Source organism: Pongo abelii, chromosome 3 (genome assembly GCF_028885655.2).
Source record: "Pongo abelii isolate AG06213 chromosome 3, NHGRI_mPonAbe1-v2.0_pri, whole genome shotgun sequence".
NCBI classification, from domain to species: Eukaryota; Metazoa; Chordata; class Mammalia; order Primates; family Hominidae; genus Pongo; species Pongo abelii.
Window position 1 is genome coordinate 7,384,677 of NC_071988.2, and position 17,910 is coordinate 7,402,586.

At 43.3% G+C, this 17,910-nt stretch overlaps 1 protein-coding gene and 1 long non-coding RNA gene across 6 annotated transcripts in view; one reads left to right on the top strand and one right to left on the bottom strand.

The window, feature by feature from the left end:
* The first annotated feature begins 4,376 nt into the window (after positions 1-4,376).
* LOC134761255 (uncharacterized) lies at positions 4,377-9,494 on the top strand. The gene is made up of 3 exons (XR_010139594.1): positions 4,377-7,828; positions 8,143-8,223; positions 9,267-9,494. It is a non-coding gene; the product is annotated as an uncharacterized LOC134761255 (long non-coding RNA).
* The window catches only part of STK32B (serine/threonine kinase 32B), a 435,418-nt gene continuing 426,407 nt past the window's right edge, over positions 8,900-17,910 (bottom strand). For 4 of the 5 annotated variants that reach the window (XM_024245627.3, XM_024245628.3, XM_024245630.3 and 1 more), the window contains one exon: positions 8,903-10,924. In XM_024245627.3, the coding sequence (XP_024101395.3) occupies positions 10,786-10,924 (139 nt within the window). In that variant the 3' untranslated portion in view covers positions 8,903-10,785. 5 annotated transcript variants of the gene reach the window in all.

Sequence of the window (17,910 nt, forward strand, 5' to 3'; positions counted from 1 at the left end):
CAGCTTTGTTCTTTTTGCTTAGGATTGCTTTTGGCTCTTCGGGCTCTTTTTTGGTTCCATATAAATTTTAGAATAGTTTTTTTTCCTAATTCTGTGAATAATGATGTTGGTAGTTTGATAGGAATAGCATTGAATCTATAAATTGCTTTTGGCAGTATGGCCATATTTATACTGAGTCTTCCAACTCATGCACATGGAATGTTTTTCCATTTATTTGTGTGGTCTCTGATTTCTTTCAGAAGTGTTTTGTAGTTCTCCTTGAAGAGATCTTTTACCTCCTTTGTTAGCTGTATTTCTAGGTATTTCATTTTCTTTGTGGGTATTATAAGTGAGGCCATGTTCTTGATTTGGCACTCAGGCTGGACATTGTTGCTGTATAGAAATGCTACTGATTTTTTACATTGATTTTGTATCCTGAAACTTTACTAAATTGACTTAACAATTCTAGGAGCTTTCAGGGAGAGTCTTCAGGATTTTCTAGGTATAGAATCATGTCATCAGCAAAGGGAGATAGCTTTGCTATTTGGATGCCTTTTGTTTCTTTCTCTTGCCTGATTGCTGTGGCTAGGACTTCCAGTACTATGCTGAACAGGAGTAGTGAGAGTGGGCATCCTTGTCTTGTTTCAGTTCTCAAAGGGAATGGTTTGAGCTTTTGCCCTTTTGGTATGATGTTGGCTGTGGATTTGTCATAGATGGCCTCTTATTATTTCAAGGTATATTCCTTCAGTCCTCAGGATGTTGAGACTTTGTATCATGAAGGGATGTTGGATTTTATCAAAAGCTTTTTCTGTGTTTATTGAGATGATTGAAGTTCTGTGGGATTTCTCTTACGTATTCCTTCAGCTCTTTTATTGAATTTTCTATTTTGAAAATAATTGAAAAAACTTTTACTGATGCATAATAGATGTATATAGTCTTTCGGTACAAGTGATAATTTAATACCTCCATATAATTTGTGTGGTTTCTGTTTTCTCCATGTACTCAGGATAGCCATCACCTTTCAAAAATTCCTTCATATTCTTTCATTCTTTTTCAGAGTAGTTTGTTCTATTGTTTTATAGCTGCAATGTCTTCTCAAATCTTTTTGAGGAGATGAATTCAATCTTTTAAAGTTCTCTTCTCTTCCCCAGATCTACTGTGTCCTTTGTGGAGAGCTTCTCTGTGTGTATCTTGCCTGCTCCCTTTCTTTTGTGCTACTGATTCCCCCCAATGCCTGAGTGATCCTGGCCTGTGCTTTCAATTGATCAATAAAGGACCAAGCTGATGAACATAGGTGGCCCCATGGATTCTGCCATGCTTGCGTGGCTGTGTATGGTCTCTCAGCTTCCCCAACAAGGGTAAGGTTGACTGAGTTTTCCACCTGGGGATGGGGCCTCTCAGCCAGCAGGCTTGATGTCAGTCTGTACAGACCAGGACAGACAGAAGGGGTGATGCTTCTCCTTGCACATGTGAGCTCCACCAATACCTACAATTAGAAAGTTTGCCCTTCTCAGTAGTATCTTTCTGTTTCTTTAGAAAGCAGAATTCCAAGGTCAGTCTTAGAAAAAAATGATCCTACTGCTTGGGTGAGGATAGAGGGAATGATGTCAGGGGGGGCTGATGCCAGGCAGTTCTGCAGACATTTTTCAAAAACTTTTTATTTTAAAATAATTTTAGTTTTATCAAAGAGCTCCAGAGATTGCACAAAAGAGTTCTTATATACCCTTCATTCACCTCCCCCTAATTCCAGCGTCTTACATAACCATGGCACATTTGTCAAAACTAAGAAATTATCATTGAGACATTACTGTGAACTAAATTATAGACTTATATGGATTTCACCAGTTTTTGCACTAATGCACTTTCTCTGTGGCATGATCCAATGCAGGGCACCTCATCACATTTAACTATCAGGTATCCTTCGTCTCTTGTCATCTGTGTAATTTCTTGTTTTGTTGTCTTATCTCTCATGATTTTGATACTTTTGGTGAGTGATGGTTAGGTATTTTGTAAAATGTTCTTCAATTGAGGTTTAGCTGATGTGTTTTCATTAAGAGGCTGAAGTTGTGGATGTTTTGGAAGTGTATGACAGAACGGAAGTGCCCTTCCCATCATATCTTTTCAGGGGATAGATGATATCAACGTGACTTTTTCTGTCAGTGATATCTTTGATCACTTGGTTAGGTGGGGTCTGCTGGGTTTCTCCACTGTAACATTACTTGCTTTCCTTTTCCATGCTCTATTTGTTAGAGGTGAGTCTCTGAGTCCAGCCCATAGGGTTCCAGGATGACTACCATGCTTTTCCCTGTACATCCCCCTGGCAACTCCTGATTGGTAGATGGATTGTTTCCTCAACCAAGTTGGGTAATGAGTGCATTTTCTGAGACTTTGGACATGGAAGACACAGTAGACAGTCTTTCTCTCTCTCCAGGTGCCTAATTTTTAGAATTAGAAACCCACTGAGGGCACTTTTTCAATTCATCATGTACAGAAAGCTACTCTGTGATATGAGAGAATGGGTCTGAGTTTCCTTCTTTGTGAAAAGGAGATAACAATATTGACCTTGCAGAAATCTGAGGATCAAATGAAATGATCCAGGCAGAGCACCTGGCCCAGGGCTCAGCACGTTGTTGGTTCTCAATAAATATCAGTTTCCCTTTGTCCAAGCTCTTCATGGGTCCTCCACCTCTGATGTGCTGAAGCCTGGCAAGTTATAGTCACCATAGAGCATAAATGACTATGAGCTAATTGTGTTCACAGAAGGGGATTTTATGTGATGAAATAATAAGAGAACACAAAGTTATCATTTCTGTGCCTTTTGTCCCTCTTTAGTAAATCAAAGCTAGAAAGGTCTATGTGGGGACCATTGCTAACAGAACTGTAATGATTTCTCTCAAATCCAATGAAGTCTCAGTTTCCCTCTGTGAAGAGCTATGTGTTTAGCCAACATGTCTTCTCCTCTTTCCTTACAGAACTTCAATGTTGGCCACATGCATCTCTCATTTCCACATCAACAGGGGAAGGGGAGCCCCTCTCCTGGTTAAGAGAGTGGATTATAATTGGCATAAAGCAATCATAGCAATCCCAATCCCCACGCCTATGATTGGTTCAGGACGGGCATGTGACCCAAATTTGACCAATGAGTTATGAGGGAAAGTCTGGGGCACTCTGGGACAAACTTCTCTTCTTTGAGAGAGATCCATAGGAGGGCAGAGCCCCTTCTATGTCCCCTGAGTGCCTTTGTGTCTGGATAGTGTGTGCATGTCTGTGGCACCACCTAAAACCACGAGGGCTGCCAGCTTGAAGACAATGCCAGCACATTAAGGACATCACCGCAGTGAGATGGACCAACCTGGGCTCCCATGATGTTGATGTAAACCCCATTCTGTGCCACGGATTTTCCCTCCCTTGGACTCATTGTTTTGTTGTTGTTGTTTGTTCATTTGTTTAGAGATCAGGTCTTGCTCTGTTGCCAAGCCTGGAGTGCAATGACATGATCATAGCTCACTGCAGCCTCAATCTGCTATGCTCAAGTGATCTTCCTGCCTCGGCCTCCCAAGAAACTGAAACTACAGATGCATGCCACTGTGTCCGGCTAATTTTTAATATATTTTTTTTTTTTTGTAGAGATGGGGTCTTAATTTGTTGCCCAGGGTGGTCTTGAACTCCTGGCCTCAAGGGATGCTCTTGCCTAGGCCTCCCAACATGCTGAGGTTACAAGGGTTGAGCCATTGTACCTGGCTGGACTCCTTATTAAGTGGGATAACACTTATCCTCCTGTAAGGCAGTCGGAGTTGGGTTTTCCATTGCTTGTAGCAGAAAGCAAATAGATATAGTACACCTTTAGAAAAATCCTCTTGCAAACAAGCAATCTTTTCAGAAGACCTCAGCAGAGACTCTTACTAAGATCTCCTTTCCGCAAGGCTGATGTTTTTGTCTGAGAGGTAAAGTGTGGGAATCAGGGGGTGAAGGGGAAGAAGAGGCAGTGTATGGGTGTTGGGCAGAGAGAAAGTCAACTCCTTAAGAAGAGAAGCAGATAGGAGAAAAGAGCTCAACCCAAAGCTTCTAAAGCTTTTATTGCTCTTGCAAAAGAGATGGAGAGGAGAGGATACGTCTCACAGAGTGTATATTGCATGTCAGGCAATAGGAGCTCGAAATACATGATTTTATTTAATCTGCATGTGGTTTTCTAACATATTATTACTGGGGCTCAGAAATCTCAAATTACTAGTCCAAGGTAACACAGCCAGGTCAGTCTGACTCTAAAGTCCTGCTTCTTTTCTTTATCACCCGAATCCAACCTTCAAGTTCTCCAGAAATGTCTCAAATCCATCTATTTGAGAGCCACTGTGATGTAGTGGTAGCTCACTGTGATGTGCTCTACATCAGTGATCCATCTACATCTTCAGGGTTCCCCCCTGAGCCACCCCACAATGGTGTCTCTCCTGGATTGCTGTATCATCCATCCAACTGGTATCCTCCCAGTTTCTGCCCTTGTCCCTACCTCTACCCCTTTGTATTTTGTCTACACAGTAGCCACTCCCCTCCCTAAACAGTTCAAGGGCATCTCATCACACAAATCCAAACTCTTCCACGGGTTTCCCTAGGACTTCCATAATCTGGTCCTGCTTGGCTGAGCGGCCGCCTCTATCACTTTTCACTCAACTCACTAAGTTCCAGCACCTTGGCCTCCTTACTGTTCTTGGAAGAACTGAGGGTAACTCTGAACTCAGGGCCCTTTGCCTGTTGGTCTTCTTTGCCTGGAATGCATCCTCCATCATCTCTTTTCCAACTTGCTGGTCTTGACAAAGGAGGCATTCATTGAGCACACCAAGGTACCTCCCCTCTCTGGGTCACCCTGTTATTGTGCTGGCAGGTGGGCCAGTGTCAAGACCTTAGTAACATTCCAAGATGGAGGCTTGGAGGGCTCTGGGGCTAATACTTCAGAGGATAGAAAAGCATATCTACCAATACATTCTTGTCATGACCACAAAGAGTGAGTGGGGAAATTCTATGGAATAAGATGTCTGGAAGGCAAGTGAATACATTCTGAGTTTATTTGATTTTGGTTTCTGTGAGAGAGCAGGACTCTCTGACAGCTTAGTAATACAAAGAAAAAGGGAATCTTTGCACATTTTCCTCTGCCAGGCATGTCTGCACCCTTACTAATTTCTCCCACAATGAAAGAGAAATGTCCCTTCTGACAGGTCTGAACCTGAGCCATTGATGGGGTCACTATTACTAATAGATTGGGCTGCTGTGCTTGGCACCCTTGAGTCTGCTGGTGCCAAGGCGAAATTTTGGGAAGATTCCAGGACCTTGCTAAGGCTTTGATATTGTGCTTCTTGCTTTGACTTGACCTTCTAGCCGGGTCATATGTTGGGGCTTCAATACTGATATAGTCATTTTGATTCCTATTTTGCAGTTTCCCTAACTCTCTTGGGAACATGGTGTGGTGTGGGGAACAGAAGAGAGCCTTGAGAAAGATGGAGAAAGCTGATTGATCAGGCAGGACTCAGATTTCTCTTGGTCTTGGCCAAAACTCTGTTAGAGAACTTCCCAACCTCACTCTCAATTGTCAAGAATTGATTAAAAATATGATGTGTGTCTTAGTCTGTTTAAACTGCTATAACAAAATATCATAAACTGAGTAGTTTATAAACAGCAGATATTTGCTTTTCACAGTACTAGGGGCTGGGAAGTCCAGGATTGTGGCTGATTTGGTGTCTTGGCAGGATCCACTTTTTGGTACCTTTTCCTTGTGTCCTCACATGGTAGAAGGGGCCAGAAAGCTCTCTGGGACCTCTTAGGGCACTATTCTGTTTATGAGGGCTCCACTCTCATAGCCCAATCACCTCACAAAAACCCTACTTCTCAATATCTTATCACCCTGGAGGTTGACATGTCAACATATTAAATTTAGAAGGACACAAACATTCAGACTAAAGAAATGTGTGAAATTAATTTCTATTTAGAAAATGCTATTGAATTAAGCACAGAAGGTGGTTGCACAAATCGATTTTTAGAATTAGGATGATGCAAGTATGGTAGCTATGCTGCCTGGAAAAGGTTCATGTGTGACTCACCACTCTCCCTGCTGGGTGGAAAGAATTAGAAAACATGTGTTGAGAGAGGCAGGGGATAAACATGAAATGCAGAGACACCGAGAGGGAAATGCATTAATCATGTTTGTCTGTGATCACCCAGGAAGAAACAGATATCTGTTCTTTGTGGCAGTCGCTAATTAAACATGGAAGAGACTGTGCTATGATTTCATGTTTGAGATTGGAAGAGGAAAGGGGACAGATAGCAAATGATGCCACAGGAGAGGCACAGTGCATGGGCTGAATCATCAAAGTGACGGGTGTTTGCTAAACGTGGCTCAAGCTGGGGGCTGGGGTGAGCGTGTCTGTGCAACTTCTATATCGACTGAGGACCGGCCTTGAGGCAGCTCTGTGCTGGGGGCTGCCTGTGCATAGCCCACCCTATGGAGCCCACAGCCTGCAGTGGGGAGAAGTGGGACACAAAACCATCAACTGGGCAGTGTGACAAGTGCCATGGAAACCAAACTACATGAAGCAGAGATTGTGTAGGACTTCTGGGAGGGCCTGGTTACATGGGAGGAGGGTCACAAGAAGAGGGTGACTGATATGATTTAGATTTATGTCCCACCTGAATCTTACTTATTTATTTATTTATTTATTTTGAGACAGAATCTCACTCTGTCACCCAGGCTGGAGTGCAGTGGTGTGATCTCGGCTCACTGCCATGTCCATCCCCTGAGTTCAAGCAATTCTCCTGCCTCAGCCTCCTGTGTAGCTGGGATTACAGGTGTGCGCCACCACTCTCGGCTAATTTTTTTGTATTTTTAGTATAGATGAGGTTTTACCATGTTGGCTAGGCTGGTCTCCAACTCCTGACCTCAGGTGATCTGCCCACCTTGGCCTCCCAAATTGCTGGGATTATAGGCATAAGCCACGGGACCCGGCCCCGAATCTCATTTGAAATTGTAATTCCAAATATTGGGGGAGGGGCCTGGCAGGAGGTGATTGGATCATGGGGGTGGTTCTCCTGATAGTGAGTTCTCTCAGAAGATCTGGTTGTTTAAAAGTATGTAGCACCTCCCCCTTTACTCATTCTTCCTTTTTCTCCAGCCATGTAAGACATGCCTGCTTCCCCTTTGCCTTCTGCCATGATTCTAAGTTTTCTGAGGCCTCCGCAGCCAGGCTTCCTGTACAGCCTATGGAACTGTGAGTCAATTAAATCTCTTTTCTTTATAAATTACCCAGTCTTAGATAGTTCCTTATGGCAATGTGAGAACAGACTAATACAGAGACTTTTAATAATACTGACCTGGGAAGTGTCATTGGTTAATGCTCTAGTTCAGAAAAAGCTCAAGGGTCAACTGGTGAGGGCAAATCGACCATACATTGCCCTGCAAATTCTTCCCCCTAGGAACCCACAGGACTGAATTGCCAAGCTGTGGGACCCCCTGGCTTTTGCAGGTGAGCGAAGCAAATGTGCATTTGCCATCTATCTACGCACTTAAGTGTCCCAGATGTGTCTTCTAGATCAGGGCTCTGCAACTTGTTCTCTAAAGGGCCAGGTGGTAAATATTTTCGCATTGTAGGCCACAGGGTCTCTGTTGCAGCTGCTCAGCACTGTAGTTGTAGCAAGAGAACAACCACAGATTATATAGAAGTCAACAGGCACGGCTGGTTTGACCACAGGCAGAAGTTCTAGATCCTTGCTACTCACAGCGTGGACCCTGACTCGGTATTGTCAGCATGTCCTGGTGCACCCACTGGTCTACAGCTGGCCCTGATGCACCTGAATTTCCACTCGTAAGGTAAATCCTAACACAAATTCTTGCATGGGAATGGATTTCTTTAATCAGATTGCTTTCTTGCCAGTGCTCTACTGGGAGGCGGGGTTCGGATGAGGGAAGGGCGAAACTCATTTGGAACTTGGAGATCATGGAAAGGTGGTTCTGAAGGGGGTGAATGGGGACTGGGCATGCCACTGGAGGGTAGCCCCTGGGAAAACACTGGGACCTGCAGAGGAAAAAGCTCTGGGAAGTGACCGTGGAGCCAGGTGGAAGAAGACAGGAGGGTGCCAAAAGTAAGTCGTCCCTAAGCAGAGAGTTTGTTGATTGCTCCTTAGGAGCCAGGCACTGTCAGGACAGGAGGATGGGATGAGGAGATGGATGTGAATCTGACCCGGCTTCTTTGAGGGAGCCTGAAGGTAAGGAGGGTGAGGCATGGGCGAGAGTAACGCGATGTTGGTGCAGTTGTCAGCAAGCAGAGCCGTGAGTGACAGCAAGTGTGCACGAGAGTTCATGGAGGAGGTGGCATCTAGCTTGGGTGGGTGGTGCCATAAGCCCCAGAAGACATCATGGGAGAAATGGAATTGGCCTTTGAGAAAGGGGAATTTTAACAAGTGCAGATGAGAGCTGAAAGGCATCCCCAGTAGAGAGGACAGGACAAATGAAAGCAGGAAAGTAGAAAATCAAGAAGTCTGTATGGAAAGGAAAATACTGGTTCATTTGCACCTGTGTGTGTGCTGTATGAAGGTTTGAGTGGTAATTTGAGGGAATGTTAAAGAGTGTCTTTCTCTGGATGAAGAATTTTCTGTACTTTTTCCTTAGTGAATAGATGGTACCTTAGGAAATACAAAATAGTAACAATAATCATGTAGATTGTGATCAAGTTAGATAGAGCCTTGAATTGCCAAGCTAAGTTTGATTTCATCTGTGGCTTGGTGTCCATACCACCAATCAAAGTGATTCCATCATTGGCTTGGTGTCCACACCACCAACCATGCCCATTTTTGTGTTTCTAATTAAACTTGAGTCTCTTCACGCTAAGAGGAATGTGGCCCATCCCACCCAACCCTGAATTAAGAACAAAGTGGTGAGAAGGAATGTCCAAGAAATAGTTTATTCCAAACAAGAAATGCCAGCTTGAACAGAACCAGGAAATCTGGTGTTCCTAGGGCAACTTCCAGCTCCTGCCCCTAATTCGTGAACTCAGCCCAATAAAAAAAAACATCTTAAGAGCCTCCAGGGTCACAGTGAGGAGAGGAGCAGGCCCCTTATTTCCTGGGGGAGGTGGGGAGCAGGACGGTTGTTGATGGGAACATGAAGTAAAGAAAAGTGTGCAAAACAAGTCAACTGACAAGGAGCACACAATCCAGAAATAGCCTCGGTTCAAAGGAGGAAAACTGACTATTTCTTTTTTAAAAAATAAAAATATAAAACCTAACCATACATTAAAATGTCTTTTAAGAAATCTAAGAGATGACATGGACAGCCCCAAGGATTGAGTAATCATGTAAAAAGTGAAAATGGAAGTCGGATGAAAAAATAAAAACACAATCGAACTTCAGCAGGATGTAACAAATATCAAAGACTCCAGGAAGAACATTTGGAAGAATCCTAAACAGGAGGCTTGTTTGCACAGAAAACTGACCTGCTGGGTGAGTGAAGGAAGAAAGTATCTAAATAATGATGATGATGATGCTCACAAAAAAGGCCATTCAATGAGTCATCCAATGCTTGGGGTTACACACAGGCTCTTATTTAACCCTATAACTCCCCTGCAATGTTAGTTTTATTATCCCTGTTTAAAAATGAGGAAACTGCCATTCAGAGCGATTGCATGCTTTGCCTAAGGTCTCCCAGTTAGTAACCAGCAGGGCTGGATTCTGAACACAAACCTGACTCCAAAGTCTAAGCTTTCCCTGCTCATCCCAACATCTTCCAGTTCAAAGGCAAGCTTCTCCCTGAGCAGATCAGAATGTAGTTTGCTTTTTGTGTGAACCCATTTTCCTTCTGAAATAAACTTTCTAAGCGCCCATGCTTCCTAATGTATAAATAGGGAGCTGGACCTGGGTACTCTCTGTAAGAAGAATCTGACAAGCTGATTTTACACCCTTCCCAGCAGAGAAAACCCTGAAAGCTGATAGAGTTGGAGAGTTCTGCTGCAGGTCTGGGCTTTCGGGCCAGTTGGATGGGGTGCTGATTACACTCTGCAGGAGTAACCAACGCTCAGTGACCCGACTCTCATCTGAATGGACACCTGTGTGCCATCCCAGCACTGGGGATATGGTGGTGGTGAGGACTGCTGAAACTAAAAGGTAAGGATAGTCTTCTTAAATGAGGGGAGGAGTGAGACCGCAGCGCTGAGACCTTGGGGACAAGGCTGGTCTGCATGCTGCACCATCTTACAAGCTCAGAAGGACTGTGGCCTGCCAGAGAATGCACATGAAGACACTTCAGGTTTTGCTCCAGGATTTGGCAGCGTTGTTTCCATAGAAGGGGCCAACATATCAGACCTTTATTTTGCTGTCAGGGCTGTGTTTTTCGAAAGTGCCCTCTAACAAGCTAGGATATGCCAAATTGCAAAGTCATGACGGTTTAATTGCTTTGGGAAATGGGGGTCACTTCAAATATTAAGGTTATATTTTGCACGTAAAAATGATTTTATAAATATCAAAGGTTTTTCATGTTTCCTACCTAATTGGGTTCTCCCCATAATCTTGTAATTTGAAGTGGGGCAGAAGTGTTTAACCCCTTTGGCAGATGCAGAAAACTGAGGCACAGAGAGGGCGTGACTTGTCTGAGGTCACACGTGAGTCAGTCATGGAGATGGGACCAGAACCCAGGCTTCCCAGCTCCAAGTCCAGGGCTTTTTCTGCATCTGATGTTTTCAGGGGTGAGACAGGGACCATCAGGGCACAAAGAGGGGCTCTGGGTGGGCAGGGCAGAGACGAGTGCAGTCCTGTTGAGCAGCAACAAGTGTGGGCTTAGCTGCTGCAGCCGCGGGTGCAAGTGTGGGTGAGGAGGTTGTTGTTGCACCCGTCCTGGAGCTTGCTCTGGGCCTGGCCTCCAGCTCGGCTGTCGGTGTCCAAGAGCTGGCTGCCCTGTCCCTGCTGCCTCCTGAGCCTGCAAACAAGCACAGATGTGAGTTAGTGGTGCAGCATGGGCTTGTGGAGGCATGTCCAGGAGAGGCAACTGTGGTGTCTTCAGCTCAAACCTTCCCCTGCCTGGGAAAATTGATTATTAAGGCATCCAGGGTGCTGTGCACTGCAGCCAGCCAGATGGGCCTTGGATCAAAGCACAGCTCAGGCGCACTTGGGTGAGTTACTTAATGCATAGTAATTTCTCTGTCTATAGAATGGAGATAATAATTCCCATCTTGTGGTTCCTTGTGATGTTTACTTGAGATCACATATTTATATTTTTGTATATACTGTATATTTATATTGCCCAAGCTCACAGTCAGTAAAAGTGGTGAGTCCCAGGTATCATTCATTCATTATACGTGTATTAAATGCCCACTAGTGTACCAGCCACCATGCCTAGGAGCAGGGGATCCTCTGGCAAGCCAAACAGTCATATTCTTTGTCCTCAAGGAGCTCAATGTCAAAAGGGGAGACAGGCACTAATCAAATAATCCCACAAGTAAATATCCAAACAGTTAAACACAGACTTACAAAATATCCTATTACAAACTATGTCGAGAGAGTATGATTCCGAACATTGCATTTCCTAGCAGTGGGCCACTTGGTCACCTTTCACATGTTGGAAGATGTCAATATCCCTCTGTTTCTGATCTTCAAGTTAAAGTTCATTCACTATACCACAGCTGTCACTGCATGTGGATGGTGGCAGCAAGAACGGAATGGAGACGTTTAAGGAGGCAGTGAGAATTTTTAGAGCAGGGAAGAATTCAACTCACATCCTGGCTCTCAACACTTTCTACTTGAGTTATGTTAGTCAAGTCGCTTTATCTTCTTAGCCTCAGCTTTCTGATGTAAAACTAGGGATTATATTGTTCACTTTGCAGGAGGCTAAGGGGACCATAGAGAATACATATAAAATATCTAGTATAGGGCTGGGAATAATAATAATTACTATTAGTTCTACCTTGTTCTGAAAAAGAGGTTTTAGCCTGAATTTTAAAACTAGTATGTTTCTTTCCAACAGAATGCAGAGCAGGTTGTCAACACCTGTTGTCTTGATTTAAATGAAAGAGCTGTTTCACCCAGCAAGCCTCTGTATATGCTTGTTATATGCAGGGTCCTGAGGGTTATCCTAAGATGACTGCAACAGTGTATGCCCTTAGACAGGTCACAGTTGTGTGTGTGAATGTGAGTGTGTGCACAGTGGGAATGCCTAGTGTTTGCAACAATGCTGGTACTTGAGTAAGTCCTTCAGATAACACTGAAATACCAGCAGCAACACTGTGTTTCATAAGACAGTGAATTGGTGGTTCCTTCCCCCAACCCTTCATACAAAGGCCCAGGACCAAGGTGGGCAGTTCCTCTGCCCCCACGGCTTGCAGCTTTCCAGGTAGGGCAACTGGGAAAGGTGGTCATGGTTAAAATACATCATCCTAGTGGAGTGGGCAGGAACCAGAGGACAGAGCTGGGAGGCTCCCTTTGGGCTCAGGCCTTGGTGATGGGATATTTTCTCTTACCCTCAGTTGAAGACATGGCTTATCATCCTTCTTAGTAAATATATACTTTATTTTCTGTCTGTGTTTGCATTTATTTGGACTTTTTGCATTCAGCACTTGTGTTTAATTGGCTTTTGTGTATTTGACATTAGACCAGAACATTCACAAAACAGGGCTCTCAAAATTCAAAGGCATGCCAACATATTTTCTGGGATTCCAGCTGGTAACATGTTCAAATATTGCAGGGATTAGTTAAAGAGTCTGCGTTCTTAAAACTGAATTAAAATACCATGACTATAAAATCATGGATTTCAAATAAGATATGATAGCTCACTGATACCTTGAGGCTAAAAAAAAATTGTTCAAAACTCAAAGATTGCCTCATTAGAATATACTGTCTTAAAACTAGTTGAAACTCTTCTCTCTCCAGAGCTCCCCCCATCCTTCTCACAATTTCTTTTCTTTATCCTTCTCTAAGCTAAACTCTCTTTGTCCAAAACTTCTCTAAAACTCCTTAGCTAGTCTGACATAATATCTATGAAGAACACTTGCAAACCAGCAGAAATGAAATAAAATCACTTTGATCTTCATGCTGTTTTTTTTTTAAAGCAAAGAAAAAATTTCCATGTAAAAGACATTCTCTTCATACTAAAAAGGAACAGCAACATTTTGATCTTCAACGACAGAGACTTAAGACCAGGAAAATGGGCCTGGAGCCAAGATGGTCAAATAGGAACAGCTCCAGTCTACAGCTCCCAGCGTGAGCGACACAGAAGATGGGTGATTTCTGCATTTCCGTCTGAGGTACCAGGTTCATCTCACTAGGGAGTGCCAGACAGTGGGTGCAGCGTACTGTGTGCGAGCCGAAGCAGGGCGAGCCATTGCCTCACTCGGGAAGCACAAGGGGTCAGGGAGTCCCCTTTCCTAGTCAAAGAAAGGGGTGACAGAGGGCACCTGGAAAATCGGGTCACTCCCACCCTAACACTGCGCTTTCCTGAAGGGGTTAAAAAACGTCGCACCAGGAGATTATATCCTGCACCTGGCTCAGAGGGTCCTACGCCCACGGAGTCTCGCTCATTGCTAGCACAGCAGTCTCAGATCAAACTGCAAGGCGGCAGTGAGGCTGGGGGAGGGGCGCCCGCCATTGCCCAGGCTTGCTTAGGTAAACAAAGCAGCCGAGAAGCTCAAACTGGGTGGAGCCCACCACAGCTCAAGGAGGCCTGTCTGCCCTTGTAGGCTCCACCTCTGGGGGCAGGGCACAGACAAACAAAGAGACAGCAGTAATCTCTGCAGACTTAAATGTCCCTGTCTGACAGCTTTGAAGAGAGCAGTGGTTCTCCCAGCACGTAGCTGGAGATCTAAGAACGGACAGACTGCCTCCTCAAGTGGGTCCCTGATCCCCGAGTAGCCTAACTGGGAGGCACTCCCCAGTAGGGGCAGACTGACACCTCACAGGGCCGGGTACTCCCCTGAGACAAAACTTCCAGAGGAATGATCAGGCAGTAACATTTGCTGTTCACCAATATCCGCTGTTCTGCATCCTCTGCTGCTGATACCCAGGCAAACAAGGTCTGGAGTGGACCTCCAGCAAACTCCAACAGACCTGCAGCTGAGGGTCCTGTCTGTTAGAAGGAAAACTAACAAATAGAAAGGAGATTCACACCAAAAACCCATCTGTACATCACCATCATCAAAGACCAAAAGTAGATGATAAAACCACAAAGATGGGGAAAAAACAAACAGAGCAGAAAAACTGGAAACTCTAAAAAGCAGAACGCCTCTCCTCCTCCAAAGGAACTCAGCTCCTCACCAGCAATGGAACAAAGCTGGATGGAGAATGACTTTGATGAGTTGAGAGAAGAAGGCTTCAGACGACCAAACTACTCCGAGCTACAAGAGGAAATTCAAACCAAAGGCAAAGAAGTTGAAAACTTTAAAAAAAATTTAGACGAATGGCTAACTAGAATAACCAATGCAGAGAAGTGCTTAAAGGAGCTGATGGAGCTGAAAGCCAAGGCTCAAGAACTACGTGAAGAATGCAGAAGCCTCAGGAGCCGATGCAATCAACTGGAAGAAAGGGTATCAGTGATGGAAGATGAAATGAATGAAATGAAGCGAGAAGGGAAGTTTAGAGAAAAAAGAATAAAAAGAAATGAACAAAGCCTCCAAGAAATATGGGACTATGTGAAAAGACCAAATCTATGTCTGTCTGGTGTACCTGAAAGTGACGGGGAGAATGGAACCAAGTTGGAAAACACTCTGCAGGATATTATCCAGGAGAACTTCCCCAATCTAGCAAGGCAGGCCAACATTCAGATTCAGGAAATACAGAGAATGCCACAAAGATACTCCTCGAGAAGAGCAACTCCAAGACACATAATTGTCAGATTCACCAAAGTTGAAATGAAGGAAAAAATGTTAAGGGCAGCCAGAGAGAAAGGTCGGGTTACCCACAAAGGGAAGCCCATCAGACTAACAGCAGATCTCTCAGCAGAAACTCGACAAGCCAGAAGAGAGGGCCAATATTCAACATTCTTAAAGGAAAGAATTTTCAACCCAGAATTTCATATCCAGCCCAACTAAGCTTCATAAGTGAAGGAGAAATAAAATACAGACAAGCAAATGCTGAGAGATTTTGTCACCACCAGGCCTGAAGATCAAAAGAGCTCCTGAAGGAAGCAATAAACATGGAAAGAAACAACTGGTACCAGCCACTGCAAAATCATGCCAAATTGTAAAGACCATTGAGGCTAGGAAGAAACTGCATCAACTGACGAGCAAAATAACCAGCTAACATCATAATGATAGGATCAAATTCACACATAACAGTATAAACTTTAAATGTAAATGGACTAAATGCTCCAATTAAAAGACACAGACTGGCAAATTGGATAAAGAGTCAAGACCCATCAGTGTGCTGTATTCAGGAAACCCATCTCACGTGCAGAGACACACATAGGCTCAAAATAAAAGGTTGGAGGAAGATCTACCAAGTAAATAGAAAACAAAAAAAGGCAGGGGTTGCAATCCTAGTGTCTGATAAAACAGACTTTAAACCAACAAAGATCAAAAGAGACAAAGAAGGCCATTACATAATGGTAAAGGGATCAATTTATCAAGAAGAACTAACTATCCTAAATATATATGCACCCAATACAGGAGCACCCAGATTCATAAAGCAAGTCCTGAGTGACCTACAAAGAGACTTAGCCTCCCACACAATAATAATGGGAGACTTTAACACCCCACTGTCAACATTAGACAGATCAACGAGACAGAAAGTTAACAAGGATACCCAGGAATTGAACTCAGCTCTGCACCAAGCAGACCTAATAGACATCTACAGAACTCTCCACCCCAAATCAACAGAATATACATTTTTTTCAGCACCATACCACACCTATTCCAAAATTGACCACATAGTTGGAAGTAAAGCTCTCCTCAGCAAATGTAAAAGATCAGAAATTATAACAAACTGTCTCTGAGACCACAGTGCAATCAAACTAGAACTGAGGATTAAGAAACTCACTCAAAACTGCTCAACTACATGGAAACTGAACAACCTGTTCCTGAATGACTACTGGGTACATAACAAAATGAAGGCAGAAATAAAGATGTTCTTTGAAACCAACGAGAACAAAGACACAACATACCAGAATCTCTGGGACACATACAAAGCAGTGTGTAGAGGGAAATTTATAGCACTAAATGCCCACAAGAGAAAGCAGGAAAGATCGAAAACTGACACCGTAACATCACAATTAAAAGAACTAGAAAAGCAAGAGCAAACACATTGAAAAGCTAGCAGAAGGCAAGAAATAACTAAAATCAGAGAAGAACTGAAGGAAATAGAGACACAAAAAACCCTTCAAAAAAATCAATGAATCCAGGAGCTGGTTTTTTGAAAGGATCAACAAAATTGATAGACTGCTAGCAAGACTAATAAAGAAGAAAAGAGAGAAGAATGAAATAGACGCAATAAAAAATGACAAAGGGGATATCACCACCGATCCCACAGAAATATAAACTACCATCAGAGAATACTACAAACACTTCTACGCAAATGAAGTAGAAAATCTAGAAGAAATGGATAAATTCCTCAACACATACACCCTCCCAAGACTAAACCAGGAAGAAGTTGAATCTCTGAGTAGACCAATAACAGGCTCTGAAATTGTGGCAATAATCAATAGCTTACCAACCAAAGAGTCCAGGACCAGATGGATTCACAGCCGAATTCTACCAGAGGTACAAGGAGGAACTGGTACCATTCCTTCTGAAACTATTCCAATCAATAGAAAAAGAAAGAATCTGCCCTAACTCATTTTATGAGGCCAGCATCATCCTGATACCAAAGCCTGGCAGAGACACAACCAAAAAAGAGAATTATAGACCAATATCCTTGATGAACATTGATGGAAAAATCCTCAATAAAATACTGGCAAACAGAATCCAGCAGCATCTCAAAAAGCTTATCCACCATGATCAAGTGGGCTTCATCCCTGGGATGCAAGGCTAGTTCAATATACGCAAATCAATAAATGTAATCCACCATATAAACAGAACCAAAGACAAAAACCACATGATTATCTCAATAGATGCAGAAAAGGCCTTTGACAAAATTCAACAACCTTCATGCTAAAAACTCTCAATAAATTAGGTATTGATGGGACGTATCTCAAAATAATAAGAGCTATCTATGACAAACCCACAGCCAATATCATACTGAATGGGCAAAAACTGGAAACATTCCCTTTGAAAACTGGCACAAGACAGGGATGCCCTCTCTCACCACTCCTATTCAACATAGTGTTGGAAGTTCTGGCCAGGGCAATTAGGCAGGAGAAGGAAATAAAGGGTATTCAATTAGGAAAAGAGGAAGTCAAATTGTCCCTGTTTGCAGATGACATGATTGTATATCTAGAAAACCCCACTGTCTCAGTCCAAAATCTCCTTAAGCTGATAAGCAACTTCAGCAAAGTCTCAGGATACAAAATCAATGTACAAAAATCACAAGCATTCTTATACACCAATAACAGACAAACAGAGAGCCAAATCATGAGTGAACTCCCATTCACAATTGCTTCAGAGAGAATAAAATACCTAGGAATCCAACTTACAAGGGACGTGAAGGACCTCTTCAAGAAGAACTACAAACCACTGCTCAATGAAATAAAAGAGGATACAAACAAATGGAAAAACATTCCATACTCATGGGTAGGAAGAATCAATATCGTGAAAATGGCCATATTGCCCAAGGTAATTTATAGATTCAATGCCATCCCCATCAAGCTACCAATGACTTTCTTCTCAGAATTGGAAACAACTACTTTCAAGTTTATATGGAACCAAAAAAGAGCCCACATTGCCAAGTCAATCCTAAGCCAAAAGAACAAAGCTGGAAGCATCATGCTGACTTCAAGCTATACTACAAGGCTACAGTAACCAAAACAGCATGGTACTGGTACCA